The sequence below is a fragment of the Leucopleurus acutus genome (assembly GCF_964270905.1).
Source record: "Leucopleurus acutus genome assembly, chromosome: 4".
Classification (NCBI taxonomy): domain Eukaryota; kingdom Metazoa; phylum Chordata; class Mammalia; order Artiodactyla; family Delphinidae; genus Leucopleurus; species Leucopleurus acutus.
Window position 1 is genome coordinate 155,709,551 of NC_139146.1, and position 19,110 is coordinate 155,728,660.

Sequence of the window (19,110 nt, forward strand, 5' to 3'; positions counted from 1 at the left end):
ACACCTACGGCAACTCAACTGAAATCAACTGGTAACAAAAGAATTCACCTATCTTAGTATACAAATTAATACAGTAAAAGGAAAACTATAATTTCCCTAAATAACTTATTCTAACGTCTATTTGGAATCAAAAGCATTAGTTTCACCGTTATTATCTAAGATATTAGTAGCACGTATTGCCTAGAAATTTTAAGCATTTTTATCCCTATGGTGACTTAGGGTCTCATTTACATACAGCTCTCAAGTTGCATCTTGCAACGTTGTGTATCCATGGGAAACAAGGTCAAGTCCAAAGGGCACGAAAGAGTAATAGATAGCCTGAAAGCAGAAACAGACGTCTTAGAAGTTGTTTAACACATGTCTCTGTGATATACTGATTTTTAAAGGAAAATATGAATCTACAAATATTAGAGAGAAAAGAGTACCTCATGCTGACGAGGACATCTCCATCCCGAAAAATAAAGAGGAGAATATTTTCCTGGGTTACATCATGAAAATTGGCACTTTTTTCATTTGCAAAAAATAAATCAGGTTTCCACAGACACTTGTACATCGTGGGGTCCACCGTCAGGGCATCCGAGCCCCGGAAATCGCTAGGCAGCTTCAGTCTGGGGTCGTTCCACTTCTGTCTCAGGAAGATGTTGACTCTATAATCCTGGGAAAATTACGTGTGCGTGTGTTTACTGCCATTTTTAGGAATGCGTTCAGCACCAGAATAAAAAGGGTTCAATCGTTAGCAGCACAAATACGTTTGCTCTTCCAACATTAACAAGGATCACAATAGCTGGGTACAAAAAGCCCCTCGTGTCTTTCTAAGACTCTCTACAGACATCCTCTTAGCGCTTGCGAGTTCAAACGTCGTCATAGAACTTTACCAATAATTGCTTTACTGTAATACAAACACCAATTATACCAGGGGGTTAGTTGATCTTGTCAAAAAAGCACAGGAACTGCTAAATACTGCCATTATTCTTTCCCCAAAAGTAGGATACATTTTCATTAAAAATAGATAAGAAGCCAAGAGAAAATATTTCACTTGTATCTTACTAAGTAGCAAACTACAAAAATAATTTATATGTATATAAAGCTACAAGGGGGTTCAGGAGGGAAGGATTGGGAGTTTGGGGTGTGCAGATGGAAGCTGTTTGTCCATAGGATGGATAAACAACACGGTCCTACTGCAGAGCACAGGGAACTACATTCAGTAGCCTGGGATAAACCACCGTGTAAAAGAATTTTTAAAAGAGTGTGTATATAAGTATAACTAAATCACTTTGCTGTACAGCAGAAACTAACACAACACTGTAAATCAACTGTACATCAATAAAAATAAAATGAAACTCCATATATGTTTAAAACACATACTTCATATATATACTTGAGGAAGAAAAGGAAAAATGATCCTTGCCTACTCATACATGTAAATGGTTATACAGAGGTAGTCAAATAACATTGGATTTTGCCAGATGAGCGTACATGAAACATGTGTAAATGTTATATTCAACTCCAGTAGGAAAAGGTTTTGAAATCCACTAAACAGCTGATTCTTTTTCTTCAGTTTTTTGCCTATCTCCAAAATTTAAATTGTAAAACTTTGTAAAAGTTGGATTATATCAAGACACGTATATTCTAAGAATAGATGAACCTGGAAACATTGTTTAATACCTTAATACATTTTATATTTGCCAGTGAAATGAGGTTCTGGCACACATTGGGTCACTGGGGTATATACAGTCCAAAGCAGCACGGTGGCATTATGCTCAGGTTTTTTTATTTTAATTTTATATGCTGAACTCAGAACATGCACCAAAGTGCTCGAGGCGTAAATGACACTGGGCCTCAGCATCCTTATTTTCAACCATTCAAAATTCACAAAATACTATTATCCATGGCCTTTTGACATGATCCAAATGAATCAGAGCATAAACTTCAAATCAAAATCCAAATATTTAAATAGGAAGAGATGATAGATTTTCTTTCTTTAAATAATAAGACCTAACATATTTATATGAAACATAAATGCGCACATTTTATTTATGTATAAAATATAAAATAAGCAATGCGCAGTGACTAGGAAAATTTGAGGAATTCACTGTCTCTCTCCTATGATGTTCAGATTCTATAATAGTAATCAGAGGAGGGTAAGGCACATATCGATAATAAATATTTCCTGAACTACAGACAGTGAAGTAAGATTTAACTTACCTACATCTAACAGCTAGACTTGATGTTTATAAAAACTGCAACACATATAACACATTGTAAATCAACTATACTTCGATTAAATACATGTTTAATAAATAAATAAACTTCAACACATAATATAAATTGATTGTTAAAAATCGTACGCAGATGGTCTTGAAGTGCAAAAGTCAAATAAATTAAGAATTATGTAAGCTGGCACTGAACATATCTGTACCACTGGCAGGGAAAACAAAAATAACATTTTCCTAATCAAACGAACATGGAATCAAGGAGGACGTGAAGGAGACCTAGGACCCTGGAAGATGAAGACCTGCACTACACAGCTCCATTAACTTTTTGTCAAATATACACATATCTTACAATTCATAATGGGACTTAAGTGGTTACCTCATATCTGATTGTGACAGCTAAAGAAATTAGCTCAAAACATGTCCAGGACATAGGCCTATCAGCTGGTAAGCCTTCCAGTGGCCACAATGCTGCTTCCTGACCAAAGTTTTTCTCATCCCAGAAAAACATGCATGGCCCCCAACTTAAGAAGAAATACACCATAGACCTGGTCATTTTCAAATAAAATTCCTAGTATGCTAGCTTCGCGAAAGCACATGGTTGATATACACTTGCCATTACTTTGCGCACTTAACAGTATCCAATTCCAAATTATTTGCTAAAAAGCTTTCCTGTAATGATCGGCCAAAATGACTGGTATTCTAAAATTATATACAGTAAAAGCTATTCTATTACCCTCTTATAACTACCGTTTCTTATCCAGGTAAATCATCAAACACTACATCTTTAAGCTGTGGTATTTGAAATATGCATTCACGGTATTATGATAAAATACTGTGTCCTAAGGGTCAGATGAGGTTGCCGATGTATCTTTGACCCTTATGATGTATCGATAACCCTTATTTTGGTCAATAACCATGACATGAAAATACCGAAGATGAATTTTTCTTTAATTTTTCATTTGCTTATCCAAATATAACTATAATATCTTTGTAGAGGTATTTACTACGTGCTAGTCATATTTGGCCTAAGTGCCTTCCAAAAATATGACTATTTTTGGAAGTTTATACTGTGAAAATGGTCTCTTGGTGCTCATAAATGCTTCCTATTACTGGGAAGTACAAGGTAAGCTTATTGTCGTGTTTCCTTTCTGTCTGGCAGCTAGGGAGCTGAAAGCTAAACCCTACAGCTAATTGAATTACTGTATAGCTCACATCCTGGTATGACTATCATAGTATTGCTCCTACACATTTAGTACTGTTTCAATTCCTTCATTGTATTTTTGTTATTATTATGTACTGTAAATCCTCTCCAGAAACAGGGGGCTGGATAAAAAAATAAATAACAGTTGAGACACTGCCATATACTGACAAGACTCTTTCGGTATTACTTGGGCACAACTCCCAAGCAACTTTACCAGTGTGGCTTCTAAAACTGGATGCTTTGTTTTAGCCTAATATTAGGTTTTATTACTTTAAAGAGGGTGAGAAATATGTGTAGAGATAGAAATATTAAGATCTCACTGGTATTCTTTATCTAGACCCAAGCAACTACATTTTGCTTCTTAGTAATTGATTTCTAAAGACATTATATCACTATTTTTTTAATATCAGAAAGATATCTGACAGGAATTAAAGCAACGCTAACCTTTAACTTCAGCATATTCTACATAATTAAAAAAGAAGCCATCTTACAATGTTTGGGGTGGAACTTCAGGAATTAAGCCTGCATTATGTCGAGCTCCCCTCGACATCTCCACACAGGCACACGTTCTTTTGGGAGCACTGTTCTACTTCCCACCTATTTCCAAAATGGAATGGTTAACTCATCTAAAACTGTATCGCAGAATTATTTTTCTTTTAAAATTTTTATAGCAATTGCAGTAGTGTTTTTCCATGTGAAGTCCATTTTTCTAAATTCTTCTTGAAGTCTAATCAATGTTTCCACACCATCCCAGAATATATTCATGTCATTTATCATTTATTAAGTTCAAAGCATTTTAATCAGCTGAAAGCTGATGAAAGCCCTAGATAGTATCAGAGACCTTGACAAAATAAACTGTCTGTGTGAAAAATTACAAAATTACAAATGATACAAGAATGTTTTAATCTACAGTCAACCCTCTTTTTATTCTATATGTCTGAGACAGGCTGGGACCTGGGACCTGGGACCTGGGACCTGGGACCCTTTGCTGCAGGGCTTGCACCTGGACACACGTTTCCTGCAGTCATAAAGAAACTATAAGGGACTAAAAATAACTGACAACAGCAAATGGAAATGAGGGTGTGGAGCAGTAGGAACTCTCACTGCTGCTGGGAATCAAAATACTACAGCTACTTTGGGAGACAGTTTGTCAGTTTCTTACAAAACTAAACATACTCGTATCATATTGCACTCCTTGGTAAGTACTCAAAAAAGCTGAAAACTATGTCTACACAAAAACCTGCAAATAGGTATTTATTGTAGCTTTAGTTATAACTGCCAGAACTTGGAAGCAACCAAGATGTCCTCCAGTGGGTGACGGATTAATAAACTGTGCTCCATCAGGCAGTGGAATATTATTCAACACTAAAAGGAAATGAGCCGTCAAGCCATGAAAAGACATAAAGGAGCCTTAAATGTATGTGACTAAGTGAGAGAAGCCAATCTGAAAGGGCTGCATACTGTATGATTCCAACTATAATGGCATTCTGGAAAAGGCAAAACTAAGGAGACAGTAAGAGGATCAGTGGTTGCCAGGGGTTAGGGGGAGAGAAGAATGAACAGGCAGAAGACAGTGGTTTTCCAGGGCAGTGAAATTCTTCTGTTTGATACCATAATGGTGGATACATGTCATCATATGTTTGTCAAAGCCCATCAAATGGACAAGGCCAAGAGCAAACCCTAATCTAAACTCTGGATTTTAGGTGATGATGTGTCCATGTAGAGTCATCGATTGCAACCAAAGGACCCCTTTGGTGGAGTAAATCCACAGTGGAGGAGACTGCACGTCCAGGGGTAAGGGGCTGACAGGAACTCTCTACGCTTTCTGCTCATTTTTGCTGCGAACCTAAAACTATTCTAAAGAATAAAGTCTACTTAAAAAAAGGAAAAGCAAAAAATTATGTCAACAAAAGGAAAGGGAATAAATAAAAGGTTAGCCAAAATTTGGAGACAGGCAAAAAGATGGCCCTTTCAATAGCACAGTAAATGCTGTCTAACAAGCCCACCTAAGGGCTGTCTGAGTCTCTAGGAAAATGTAACTTTGTTTGACTTGCCATTTTCCATAGATTAGGGCCCAGACTCTGTACAAGTATGTCATTTCAAGAAGATTACTAAATTACAAATGATTTCTGTCAGGTAGGACAGACACTCCCAAAGGTATGCCTTTATTGCCCTGTAGAACATTAACAAGTATATCTAATTTAGCAACCTAATGGCAGCATTCTTTCTCTCCAGTCTCCTGAATCCTCCACTGAATCAGCTTTACTATCTGGCTGGCTCCCTCATTAATGAGTTAAATAAATCACTGACATGCCCTTACAATATTCATGTTTTTAACTTTTTAAAAATTGTGCTTTGTTCTCAAAACGTTAAGTATAGAATTACCGTATGATCCAGCGATTCCACTCCTAGGTACATGCCCAGAAGAATTAAAAGCAAGAGACTACAACTGATATTTGTACACCCTCTTCCATAGCAGCGTTATTCGCAATAATCAAAAGGTGGAAACAATCCAAGTGCCCATCAACTGATGAACAGATAGACAAGTGTGGTATATACATATACACACACCGTGGAATATTATTCAGCCATAAAACGGAATGACATTTGATACATATTACAACATGAATGAACCTTGAAAACGCTACCCCAAAAAATCAAGACTAAGAAAGAGTTTGTCCAATATTCCTACCTAGAGAAGGAATGCAGGGGAAAAAATAACCCTAGGGAGGGTAAGCATTTAAAGGGCTGGCTTTCTCAGAAGTCTGAGAAAAAGAAGAAAGCCCTGAGAATGTGATTTCACCAAACCAGAGTCAAAAGCTTCAAGATGGTCCACAGCAATAAATGCCACCAGAGGTCAAGTACAGTCAAACTGAATACTTTCAGCAAATGAGGGAGACACTGATGATTTCAGCAAAACCCTGTGGCACATAAAAGCAAGATGACAGAGAGTTAGGACGTGAGCAACGTTGCCTATCTAGAAGATGAAGATAATAATGATACACCCACAACACAGGCTTTTTACCAGCAATAAATGAGAAAACATATGTAGAGTACACAAAGTTCATCTGGCTATATTAGGCACTAAGCAAGTATCAACACTTTGTCTCATTATGGATAGTATATATCCTTAATGTTGTTATTCTTTTATAATGTTGGTAATAGAGGTGAATAGGCTTTTTGCCTCAAAAAAAAAAAAAAACTCAAGCCTATACCGTAATTCATTGGGTTTGCTCTGTACTGTGATCGACCTACAATTATTCTAAACGGTAATCCATTTCTAGGTCACAAATCTTGAAACTGCTTTGAGCATCTCCTGAAATGAACTCTTCTTGCTTTCAGCTGCACTGATGTAAGCTCAATATACCATAAGCTTTGAGTCTCTACTGTAATCCTTTTCCAAATTTTATTTCTGAGTAGAACTCCAGAGTTGTATTACAATGAGTATCACTGAAAAACTGGAAATCAGTTACTTCATTGTATCATTCTTGGTCATTACGTCTTATTATCTCATTAGGAAAGTGCTTCCAAGATGCTTTTCTATTAGTTATGCAGCTACATAGTATTATATTCAATACAAGTTGCAGCACGCTGATGCGTCTTTTAAGAGTGTTTAAAAATTTCACAATTTAAATTAATAGCTTTGGTTTAACATTCATTAAAAGATAAAAGATTATTAATTAGCATGCTTTGGTTCATGCTTTATGGACCTTTCTAAATAATTGCTACTTATTGGCATTTCAAAGGCTCTGTATCTAGATAACTAACTTAGAAACCTATTTATTTTCATTTTCATTTATTCAATCACTATACTTATAGCTCTATCATTTATTTTGCAATAAACAACTTCCCATCAGAAACAGACCTCTTTTATCACTGGGAAATTACTTAATTGTTTTGAAAGAACTTGGTGACAAATACTATCATTATTCATTCCAAATAGCACACTAATAGTCATGATCTGGAAAATGGATGTTCTCCAAGATTTTCAGTACCAATTAACACCCAAATTACACTACGTATTCAAGGCAATAAAACATTTCACAAGAAGGCATTAAAAATGGTTAGTTTCATTAATGATATTTTAATATTAAGAACTGTTCATCTATATTTTGTTTTGTTGTTAGGATACCTCTTCTGGTTACTTGTAATTTTTACCTAACTCTCACATACGTGATGTTTCCTCATTTGATTTCTTTACATTACGATAAAAAAAAATTGCGTCCAAGGAAATAAAGAAAATCAACTCTCATAGCATCTGGCAGCACCATAATTAAAGTTTTGTCAACAGAGCTGTTATAAAGCCTGGTGTGAAAGGGATTTAAATTCGGTCATTAGTGAGGTTAGAAATTTCACGTAAGAACTGCAAGCTACCAAAATGTCAGTAAAAATTCTTAGGTCATGCTTTACCTGTTTTTCTCAATATGTGATTTTTAAGAGTTTTTAGTTAAATACTGTTTAATCACACCTATGAATATTTAAATTTTTCTAGACCTATGTCAACATTCCACTTTTATTAGGGGTGCCTGCTAGGTGATACAATGCGACCACCCTAAACTATAAACTACATGAGTTGCAGTCTGCTGGACTGGATATCTAGCAAGTGCCCAATGTATTTCTGTTAAAGACAGAAGGGAAGAAATAATTTCTATGACATTTTGACAGGTTAGGATATTTGGATAGCACTGTTTACACCCTTAATTTAATTTTTCTGTACCGGCTGATAATGACAAATTTTGGAAGGAGAAGATAAAACTGGGACATTTCTCATCCTTCCTTCTTGTCTAAGACAGTCGACCCTCGTACAGCGCCGGGTTAGTAGTGCCGACCCGCCATTCAGTCAAAAGTCCGCGTGTAACTTTATTGTGTGCCCTTCTGTACCTATGGGTTCAACCAACTGCTGTAGATCGTGTAATACTGTAGTACGTACATGGTACTATAGTGACAAAAATCTGTATGAAGTGGACCCGTGCAGTTCAAAAACGTGTTGTTCAAGGGTCAGCTGTACAATCCTCTTACTTATGATGTCTGATCACCAGTGCTTCTGAATAATATAGCTAAGAGAAATAGGATAGAGAGTAACTTAGTAAACTTAGTAAACTAGTAAACTTGTCTTAGTAAACTAAGACAAGTTGTAAGGAAAGAAATTTAAAGTTACATATAGAAGAAAATACATAAAATCCAATTGTTTTAAAACAACAAAGATAAGTAAGTGCCAAGAACTAGAATTAAGCTCTTTTAGCTGACCCCAAATATGATTTTCTTCTTGAAAAGGTCATGCAGCACAAAGGCATAGAAAGCTTGGCAGGATCATGAAACGTAATGCGACAATCATTCAATATAATTACCAAGTGTGTCTACACCAAAGAAAATGGATTGTATAATCAGTCTTTTATTTCCATGAAAGAGTTCTTACGTACTTCTGATGAGGTAAAGTGTCTGTGTACAGATCGTTACAATAAACCTAATACCTAATTTTCCCCACAAGTGCAACAGTTCACATTTTCAATTCTAAAAACCAACTGACGTAAGGCAGAGGTTGGAACTGAATGGAAAAATCAACAAATATTTTCAGTATAACCACGGAGCAGACGCCTCTAACGAACACCCTTTTGTTCTGAAGGTCTTATTTCAGTAGTCACCAGCAGTAGCATAGAAACTGATACAACAAGTGACCGCTGTACCAGCTTCAAATGAGGAGGATCACATTTATTGGATGATTTGGGTAATGCTGCTATTAAGTCAGTAAATGTCACTCACAGCATTAACAACGATGTCTTACAGAAACGGAAGGTAGCAGAATGCCAACGAACACACCGACATGAGAAATAGGAACCATAAAGCTAAAAACTGAGATTGTGAAACCAGCTGAAGGAGCACATACATAACCGTGGAGGTTAGAAGGGCTTAAGGAGTATAACATGGCTGTGACGTTGTTTCTTCCACTACAGTTACAGTTTGTGAACAAATGTGAGATTGATTTTAGTTTAGCGAGCTGGCCTCTGAATTATGTCCCTGCCACTCTCTCACTTCGTCCCAGCTTACCCTTATACACTACCAAATGTAAAATCCATAGCTAGTGGGAAGCAGCTGCATAGCACAGGGAGATCAGCTCGGTGCTTTGTGACCACCTAGAGGGGTGGGATAGGGAGGGTGTGAGGGAGGGAGACGCAAGAGGGAGGAGATATGGGGATATATGTATATCTATAGCTGATTCACTTTGTTATAAAGCAGAAACCAACACACCACTGTAAAGCAATTATACTCCAATAAAGGTGTTAAAAATAATAGCCTCTGAATTAGAAGACAAGTAAGTAGGAAGGCATGTTTTCCAAACAGAATTGGCTAACATGTCCTTACAGCAGCGTTAATGTGCACCACCTCGATGGCTTCTTTGTTTGGTAATGAACTTTATACACTGGAGGAAAGGGCTGCCCTCCTCCTTCAGAAGTTGCCCCACCTCTGTCTGCAGTTCCTCACGCTACGCCCATCCCAAGCTCTGTGTTCTACATTATGTTTTCTGGAGTAAGCAACTGCCGGTTAAAGTAGAAAGATCTGAGCTGCAGAGGAAAGCTCTGGGCAACGCTGAAGCTTCCAAATTTTAGGGCTTCCTTTATTTCCGCAGATCTTTATAGGGGAAATTTCCAGGGGGCTATTCATAAACAAAACCACAACTGTACAGTGAAGCTGCTAACAAACATAAATGGTTCATTTTCTTTAGGATGAGATTCTATCCTGACAGTACGTTAATTTGCAAATGCATGACAACCAAAGAGTGAACCACTCCTAAGAGTTACTATGCCATGCAAAACACCGTTGCTTTATTTCTATAGTTTTTTCACTCTTTTTAGGGTGTAACACATCAAGTACACAACAGATTCCAGCACAAGCCTGTCTGATATCACAACTTACACACTATTCATCATACTGTTTCTATGAACATATATCTTATATTTAGACAAATCTAAGGCTCTCTGCTTTTCCAACCTCTTTTTCTTGGAGGCGTCTTTTTGTTTGTTTTCTTTTGTTTTTAAGAAATATGCTATCTGGCTATTTTCAAAAAGACAAGAGATCTAACACAACATTGTAAATCAACTATACTTCAATAAATTTTTTTTAAAAGACAAGAGATAAATTCTGGTTAGAATGTAGAGAAAGGGGAACAATTGTACACTATTAGTGGGAATGCAAACTGGTACAGCTGCTATGGAAAACAGTATGGAGAGTCCTCAGGAAATTAAAAATAGAACTACCATATCCAGCAATCCCATCTCTGGGCCTATACCCAAAGGAAACAAGATATCTAGAAGCGATGCGTGTATTTCCATGTTCACTACAGCATTATTTACAATAGCCAAGGCATGGAAACAACCTAAGTGCCCACCAATGGAGGAATGAATGAGGAAAATGTGGTATATATATATACATATATCGTGGAATATCACTGAGTCTTAAAAAAGAAGGAAATACCGTCATTTACAATAATATGGATGAACCTGGAGACCATTATGCTACGTAAAATAAGCCAGACAGAGAAGGACAATTACTCCGTGGTATCACTTATATGTCGAGTCTTAAAACAACGTTGAATTCATAGAATCAGAGAGTAGGAGAGTGATGGCCAGGAATTTCAGGGTATGGGAAATAGGGAGAGGTTGGTAAAACGTACAAACTTTAGGTTGTAAGATGAATAAGGTCTGAGGATCTAATGTGTAACATGGTGACTGTAGCTGATAACACAATTGTGTAATTGAAATTTGGTAAAGGAATAGCACTTAAATGTTCTCATCAAAAAAGAAGAGATAAATGTGGATATGCTAATTAAGTTGATGGGGGAAATCCTTTCACAATATAGAGGCATATCAAATCATCACATACACTTTAAATTTCTTACGATTTCATCTGTCAGTTATACCTCAATGAAGCTGAAAAAAAATAAGCCCACCCTGGGTGATTGGAAGGAAAAAGAAAGAAATAACTGCTCTCCACACGTGGACCCTCTTAGTTACCCTGCCGAGTCATCACTATTATTTCTGACTGGTGTCTATAACAAGTGATGAAGAGCAAGCTTGTCTTAGATAACACTTTTTTCCCTTAGAAGACATCCTAATGTTATCTCTATATCGAGAATAGCTTGTACCTTTCCTAACTATTAAGCAACCAGGTATTAGGGCATCTGTTTTTGGAAAGACTGGGCAAATCTATAAAATATGACAGGCTTAAAACACACATCTATAAAACTCTGTCTTATAGGTATGCATGAAATAAGCACTGCAAAAGAAAAAAATAATACTTATGATAAAATGGAACATTTAAGTCTATTTGAGTATGGTTCCAATTCTGAACCTTTAGGCTGTATCTTCACAACACAAAGGGAAAGCCAGGTTATTTCATCAAAAGAAACAGTAAATATAAATAATTTGGTTCCTCCGCATAAAGGTCTCTAAAACTAACCCTCTACTATTATAACATTATTTGCTCTTTTTTTTTTTTTTTTTTTTTTTTTTTTTTTTTGCGGTACGCGGGCCTCTCCCTGTTGGGGCCTCTCCCGTTGCGGAGCACAGGCTCCGGACGCGCAGGCTCAGCGGCCATGGCTCACGGGCCCAGCCGCTCCGCGGCATGTGGGATCTTCCCGGACCGGGGCACGAACCCGCGTCCCCTGCATCGGCAGGCGGACTCTCAACCACGGCGCCACCAGGGAAGCCCTGCTCTGTTTTTTAACCCAATAAATGTTCAACATGAGTCTACTGTTTAAATTTGCTTTGCCAATTTCTTTATGGCTACGTGGACTCACTTTTTGCTAGACAAATAGCAGAATTTATTTGTTCATTTATTTAACCGGTATTAGTTAATAATATGACATTATTTATGTGTTCACTAACTGAGGGCCTATTGTCTCTTCACTTTACAGGAAATGAAGAAGTTGAATACATTTTTCCTGACTTAAGGAGTTAAGAGTCCATCAGAGATCAAAGGAAAAGACACAAAAATACTTGCATTACAGTCAAGAAGCGATCTGGTTTAACAAACAAATGTGACAGAGCTGAAAGACCTGGATGGAAAAGGGGGCACGGGGTGAATGGGAGTAGCTCAGAGTAAGAGGCCCTGATGACAGACGAGAGATGGAGGTTCGAGGCAAGTAGCGGAGACAAAGACACTGCTGAAAACTGGTGGGATCTGGTCCCAGCAACGGGTGCTTTGGGCTCGCTACTGTGAAGAGCAGGCAGGAGGACGAGAGAAGATTATGTGAGAAGTCGTGCAGTATTTTGTTATAATCCTCAAATAGCCTGTAAGAAAGTTCTTACTCCTTTTCTATGGCCCCCACGTGTTTTCAGCTTGATACAGTGAAGTAACTACTGACGGGACCTAGAGAAGTGTAGCGTCTGATATTTGGGAGGCATTCAATGTTCATTAAAGAACAGGTACATTAACGGTACTGCGTGAGTTGGGACACATATGTAGCCTTCATGCAAATGAGAAAAAACACCCCTGCATTAGTTGTCCTAAAATGCAAGATAGAGTTGGGGATGTTTCCCACAGGCTGAAACACCTCGATGGTGGTGTTTTGGGATTAGCGTAACGGTCCCATGAAACATAAAACAGGGTACAGGGAAGAGTATAGAGACCAAAGAGATCCCCTGGAAGTTTCACCTTGAGAAAATGAAATTTCTCACTCTTGTTAAGTGAAGTGCTTAGATAAACTAGTCATATTTTCAAATGATGAGGGCTATCCTTGTCTCCTAAGTGATATATGGTTGTCCTTTATTTCAGAGCTGTCTTCTGGTGATCTATACTATATTAGACATACAGCCATTTAGGTGAACTAAAGTCGCTGCAAGTCAATTTTGGACTTGATTTCAAAATCTTTAATTATCCAAAATATCTACACACTGTCTAAAAAAAAATCAAGTACTCAGGGCTAAAGACATGGTTCTATAAAAAATAAATAACATTCTCCTCACAATTAATATATTATATTCTTATATTAATTAATATAAAAATAGGTGTCATCATTTAAATGCAATATACAATTGCTTTTGTAACATACTATGCTGCTCCTAAGAATAAAGGAAAACATATTTAAAATCATTCTTTCTCTGGTCTGAGGTATTCCCTGAAAAACTCTACTGTGTTCTAACCATTGCTATTAGGCTTTTAATCCAAACCTTATATTATTCCTTAAGAAAAATATAAGTATCTCAAGAAAAAAGATACCAAAAAAAAAAAAAACATTAAGCTTTCTTTCTCCCACCTAAAGTATCATTTCTGCATGTGGTTTTTCAAAAAGGGTACAAATCTAATATGTTAAAACATTAATAAGCAAGTGGACTGTACCGAATGTCTTCTAAAAGCTGAGGGGTAATTGCATCACACATGGCTCAGGGCATCTACTAATCACCCTCCACAGACATCTTTGCCCCTAACGCCCAACTCACCCTGGATGGCAGCCCCACCTCAAGCCTCCCTTCTCTGTTCCCTTCGCTCTTTTCTGTCCCTCCTTTCTCTTCCTGGCCGTCTCCTTGCCCTTTCTTTGTGTCGCATAATCTTTTCAGGGAGCTCCGCTGCTCTAGTTTGGGAAAAGCAAATTTGCTTTTTACTGTTCTCTGCTCCACACATCACAAAATTAGCACAAGAGAAAAAACAAAGATTCTTCTCAGGAAATTGGAAGGAAAAAAAAAAAACTATGAACACTTAAATATGTTTGAATGCTTCTACACATAAGCATATTAGGAAAAAAATGTCGCTCCAGAATATTAATTGCATCAATCCTTTTCCCAGGTGGTATCCAATTAGTCGTTCAGAGTGAGGACATTAATTCTCCCAAGTCTGTAAGTTTCAATGCAATATAAAGACTAAATTTGAATGGCAAAATCACAAAGCCATTGAAATCACTGATTCAACAAAACCCTGAAATTTGAATATTTTATACTAGGAGACAGCTTGCATTTTTTTCCCTGAGAGTTACTCCTTATTCTTCAGTTATAATTTCTTCCACTATCCTCCAGTTAAAATCTTCTCAATTAAAAATATTAAATTGGTTGTAATCTTACCATTGTTGTCTCTTGAATAGATCCAAAACTGTTGATAAAAATGTTGACAACTACATCAACAGGAATGCCTGTCAATAAAAATTAAGGATATATTTAGTAGCTGTAAAAACCTTGGTCAGAATCTTCATTTTTTTATGGTTTATGCATTTGATTTTTCTATTTTTTCCAATCCGTATGGATGTAAAATTATAAACCTATGGTTTCAGGATACCATGTTCACAGTTGCTATTGACTTATTTTTCTAAATAGGGATCAACACACAAATAAAAAATGAGTTACCTTGTACTTTATAGCGTTATTTATTTAGAAATATTTCTCTCTTAAATTGTAGAAATTCTGGGAAAATACATTTACCTTAAATTTTTTTTTAATTGGGCTGATGCGTTTACTTTAAGAGATTGTAAATTATTCTTTAAAAAACATCATTTTTAAAATATGGGTTTTTTTTGCATTTTATAATCATTTTAAATTGTTACCTTAAATGGTAATGCAGAATCCAATTACAATTGCTATATTTTGATTTTTAATTCATGAAAATGCAAAGTTAATGAGACATATAACAGAATCATTATTAAGATTTTTGCCTGATCTGCTGGAAAATAATTTTAAAGTTCATGGAGTGAGAACTAAAGTATAATGTTGCCAATTTCTTTCTGTTTCTTTTTTTTTTTTTTACTCATTGTGAACTGCTGCTTGGGCTAACAAAGGGAAAATGTGAATTTAGCCTTTTAGCCACATAACCTCTGACTGATGAAAAACAGATGTTGAATCAATACAGGGTAGACATGTGACAACCCAGAGCACAGTGCTGCTGAAAGTAACCGCAGGTTCTGGTAACGAACAAAAACCCTGTTTTTATAACAGAGTCGTATAACTTCACTTGACTAGAAGCAGCTGCAAGCTTTTCTTTCTTTCTTTCTTTCTTTTCTTTCTTTCTTTCTTTCTTTTCTTTCTTTCTTCTTTCTTTCTTTCTTTCTTTCTTCTTTCTTTCTTTCTTTCTTTTCTTTCTTTCTTCTTTCTTTCTTCTTTCTTTTTTTCTTTCTTTCTTTCTTTCTTCTTTCTTTCTTTCCGTCCGTCCTTCCTTCCTTCCTTCCTTCCTTCTTTCTTTCTTTCTTTCTTTTTTCCATAAAGGAAAAATAATCAAGCCTTATAATGTTAATCCGATCTACATTAATACCTGTCCTTAACCAGCAACAAAGATGACAGTTTTCCAGAGATATGTTCATATAACTTTCCCTAACTCATCAAGAGGAAGCAAGAAAGGAAGAGAGAGAGGAAGAAAGAAAGAAAGAAAGGAAGGAAGGAAGGGAGGGAGGGAGGGAGGGAGGGAGGGAGGGAGGGAAGCTGTACCATCTTCCCACAACTTTTAGCTCAAGTACAGTTTTGGTTCTTGAAAGGAATGATAGGAGATAATGTTTTGTTGAAGAAAACATAGTCATTTTATTCACAAAGTTAACACGCTTTTAAAAACCATATGGCCATTTTTTTTCAGCTAAAGAGTAGAGGGAATTTTTTTAATCAATGTAAAAACCTAATAAAGATTAAAAAAAAAAGAATTTAAATGTCTATCAGAGCATTCTCTATCCTCAAATGAGTATATGGCCATTCTCCTACAAAGTAGAACTTTGGTGTCTGAATGAAAGTCAGAGCGTAAATTTTAAATTATTAAGGTTAAGAATACAAAGTACTTAGAAAACCCATCAGATCGGTTAGCCTATTAATTCACAACATATCTTTTTTATTTTTAACTGGGAACTATATAAGCCTATTAGAACGAATGCTTTGCTTATCTTTAAACATCTTTGCATTAAATTGCTCTGACTTAAGCACATTACATGACAGTTAGATGTCCATTTAGAATATACTCTTTTGAATAAAACAAATAAATGATCTTATACAGATAAAATTAGTTTTTAAACTGCAAAGAATGGAGATATTGGGGTGGAGGGAGACCAACCTTTGAAATTTGGTCTTATCCTGGGATCATAACTGACCAATAGCCTATTCAAGATATTGCTAGTGGAGTTGGCCGGTACTCGGGCAAGGTCCTCGGCTGACTGCTGCCTATACGAGAAAAAGCAAAACAAAGCCCTGGTAAGTATTTAGAATAGCAAGCAACAGGAATGCGTGATGTTCATTGGAGAAAAGACTTCGCTTTTTGAGATAAATTTGCAGCATGGCTTTTCCAAGTAGAGGTGAAAAGTAGTAGACTTATCAGAATCCCAAAAGGTATTTGTCATAAAAAATAAAAACAAACACAAAAAGCATTTTAGCGTTTAATTTTACCAAATGCATGAAACACTGCCCTAAATACTTCATGTTACTTTCTTTAAATAAAATTAAGCAGACCTCTCACTTGTCCTGAAGCAACATGCAATCAAAATCTAGACAAGCACAAAAGAATGGCAGACAACTAAACAAGAGCGAAAAATAGTTTTTGAATAATATATATAATATTAACCTTCCACCTAAGCAAAGGAGTATGTGAATACTACAGGATGATAAGGCCAGAGGGTCCAAGAATTCACAAAACAATCATGCTGACCCATAAATGATATTGTCCAAGAAACACACAAGGAATGCTGTCCCGTGGAGTAAAATACACCGGGGATTGGTAAAGGCAGTTCCTCAAATATCAGACCAATTAAAAGGGGGAAATACAGAGCTCCGAGACACAGCTGCCTTTTCTTTTACATGCACATATTTGCTGTCAACTATCGAAAAGAGAAAAACTGCCATTCCTTCTACTTTAATCAACTTTGAACAATTAATCTTGACTAAACTGGTAGTTGCTTGGGAGCACGTAAAGCTTCCTTGGAAGCCAATGGAAACTGTTGTTCTTTACTGTTGGTTTGGATTCATTTACCACCTGTAAAGTCTTATCATATAATCATTTTCCCAGTCCAAAAATAATATCCATGAAAATCACAGGGAAGGTTAAAACTACACTTGGAGCGTCCAGCATTGTCTATTCTGTACCGATACAGTAAAAGTGTCAATTTCATAAGTGACATTAAGGAAGCAAACAATGTCATGTGCTTGGCTTTGTTTTAAAAGCCCAGCTCTGACCTATCAGGCAATTCTTTTCTGTGTTAATTATCGTACAATGTGCTGATAAGATACAACCACTACAGGTGAAATATGACAGATATGAAGAAGCGTATGAAAAAATCTAAAACTACTGTGAGTTGATACAGACAACCTTTTCAAGTAGCTCTCAGAAAGAATCCAAAACATTGGAGAAAAAAAAATGAAAACCAATTAGTTAAACCCCCCAAAGGTGCAGGAGATCAAGTAGATTTGTTTCTCAAGACCTTATCAGCTCCCATATCCTAGCTGCAGGATTTGGGGACCAGTAATGAGATTTTCCCATTCATTCATTTTCCATTTCATTCTCAAGAGAATGAGGTTATGTGGAAAAATTAGATATTAAGATGCAAATTAGTGTCCAAACCCATCTACAGGTTTTCTCATTCAAGGGAGGAAAACGGAACTGATGGATTACAAACTACACTTGAATTGGATCAATTAAGGACTGCTATTATTATGTCTCGATATAAAATCCTTCACAAGTACATTTCTTCTAAGCAATAGAATGAACCAGACAACATAAAGACAATTAACAATTTCTTTTCTTTTTTGACCATTGTGTCAATACATATTTTCATGTCTCTGCTGCAGGTAACCTGATATGAGTCTTTAATCAACACTTTACCTTTCTTTATATTAGAAATTCAAAGACATTTTAAAATTTAAGTGAAATCTCATGTAATTCATATTCACATGGATGAATTCAGGGATTTTTTTCCTACCTAAATAAAAAATAGAAATCATTCTTTTTCAGCTTGGTCAATCCTAAAATAACATTAAAGTCATCTCCACACATTAAAATATATTTTAAAAGCCTAGATAGCTACATCACTTTCTTCAAGAGAGCTGAAACAATTTGCATGCAGCACATTTTCCTGTGTTTGCACTTTACTATAAATAACCTTATAATTTGGAAAGTGGCTTGTATTTATACAAAATAACCAGGAATAAGAAGAGTTAAATGATTTTAATTAGGTTCCATGCTCAATGTCTATTTCGTTATTAGAGATTTCACATTCTGAATCTCAGTCCAATGTTTTATCCATCTGATGAGGCCATTGTGTTTTCTTTCAGTAAATCTATCAAGGATTATGATATTATTACACAACAGGACTGATTTCATGGAAATATGATATTAATTTAAGACAATAACTGAGTCTACTGAGGCAAAGTCATCAAATGACTAGAGAAAATAATGTCTTTTATATCAAAAGCCTTTTTACAGCCTGCCTCTTTTGTTCACTCACCTAAACTTGAACTGATGTCATGACTAATATGCTAAGGAATGGACCAGGCTGTATAGCTGGATGATGTAATGTTTTCCAGCACTAAAGGAAAAATCCAGAAATGTCTTTCCAAAGAGGGAAGCTCAGTTTTCCATTAACTGCAGAGTGTACTTATTTTCCATGACCCGTTAGCGACCACACAGCACTGCTGCATTTCAAAGCCGGTGTGCGCGAGCATATTGGCTTCACATCCTCCCTTAAACCAGGAATCTGAGTCAAAGGACCGTTTTGTTTTTCCAGTTATAAGTGCAGCAACCATGGTCACA

At 36.3% G+C, this 19,110-nt stretch overlaps 1 protein-coding gene across 4 annotated transcripts in view; it reads right to left on the reverse strand.

Moving 5' to 3' along the window:
* The window catches only part of GLRB (glycine receptor beta), a gene marked incomplete at both ends in the record, with an annotated part of 65,002 nt that overhangs the window by 21,275 nt on the left and 24,617 nt on the right, over positions 1-19,110 (reverse strand). For 3 of the 4 annotated variants that reach the window (XM_082837873.1, XM_082837872.1, XM_082837871.1), the window contains 4 exons: positions 236-318; positions 426-655; positions 14,469-14,536; positions 16,426-16,532. In XM_082837873.1, the coding sequence (XP_082693999.1) occupies positions 236-318; positions 426-655; positions 14,469-14,536; positions 16,426-16,532 (488 nt within the window). The remainder of the gene's footprint in view (positions 1-235; positions 319-425; positions 656-14,468; positions 14,537-16,425; positions 16,533-19,110) is intronic. The other variant, XM_082837874.1, reaches the window with a different exon arrangement.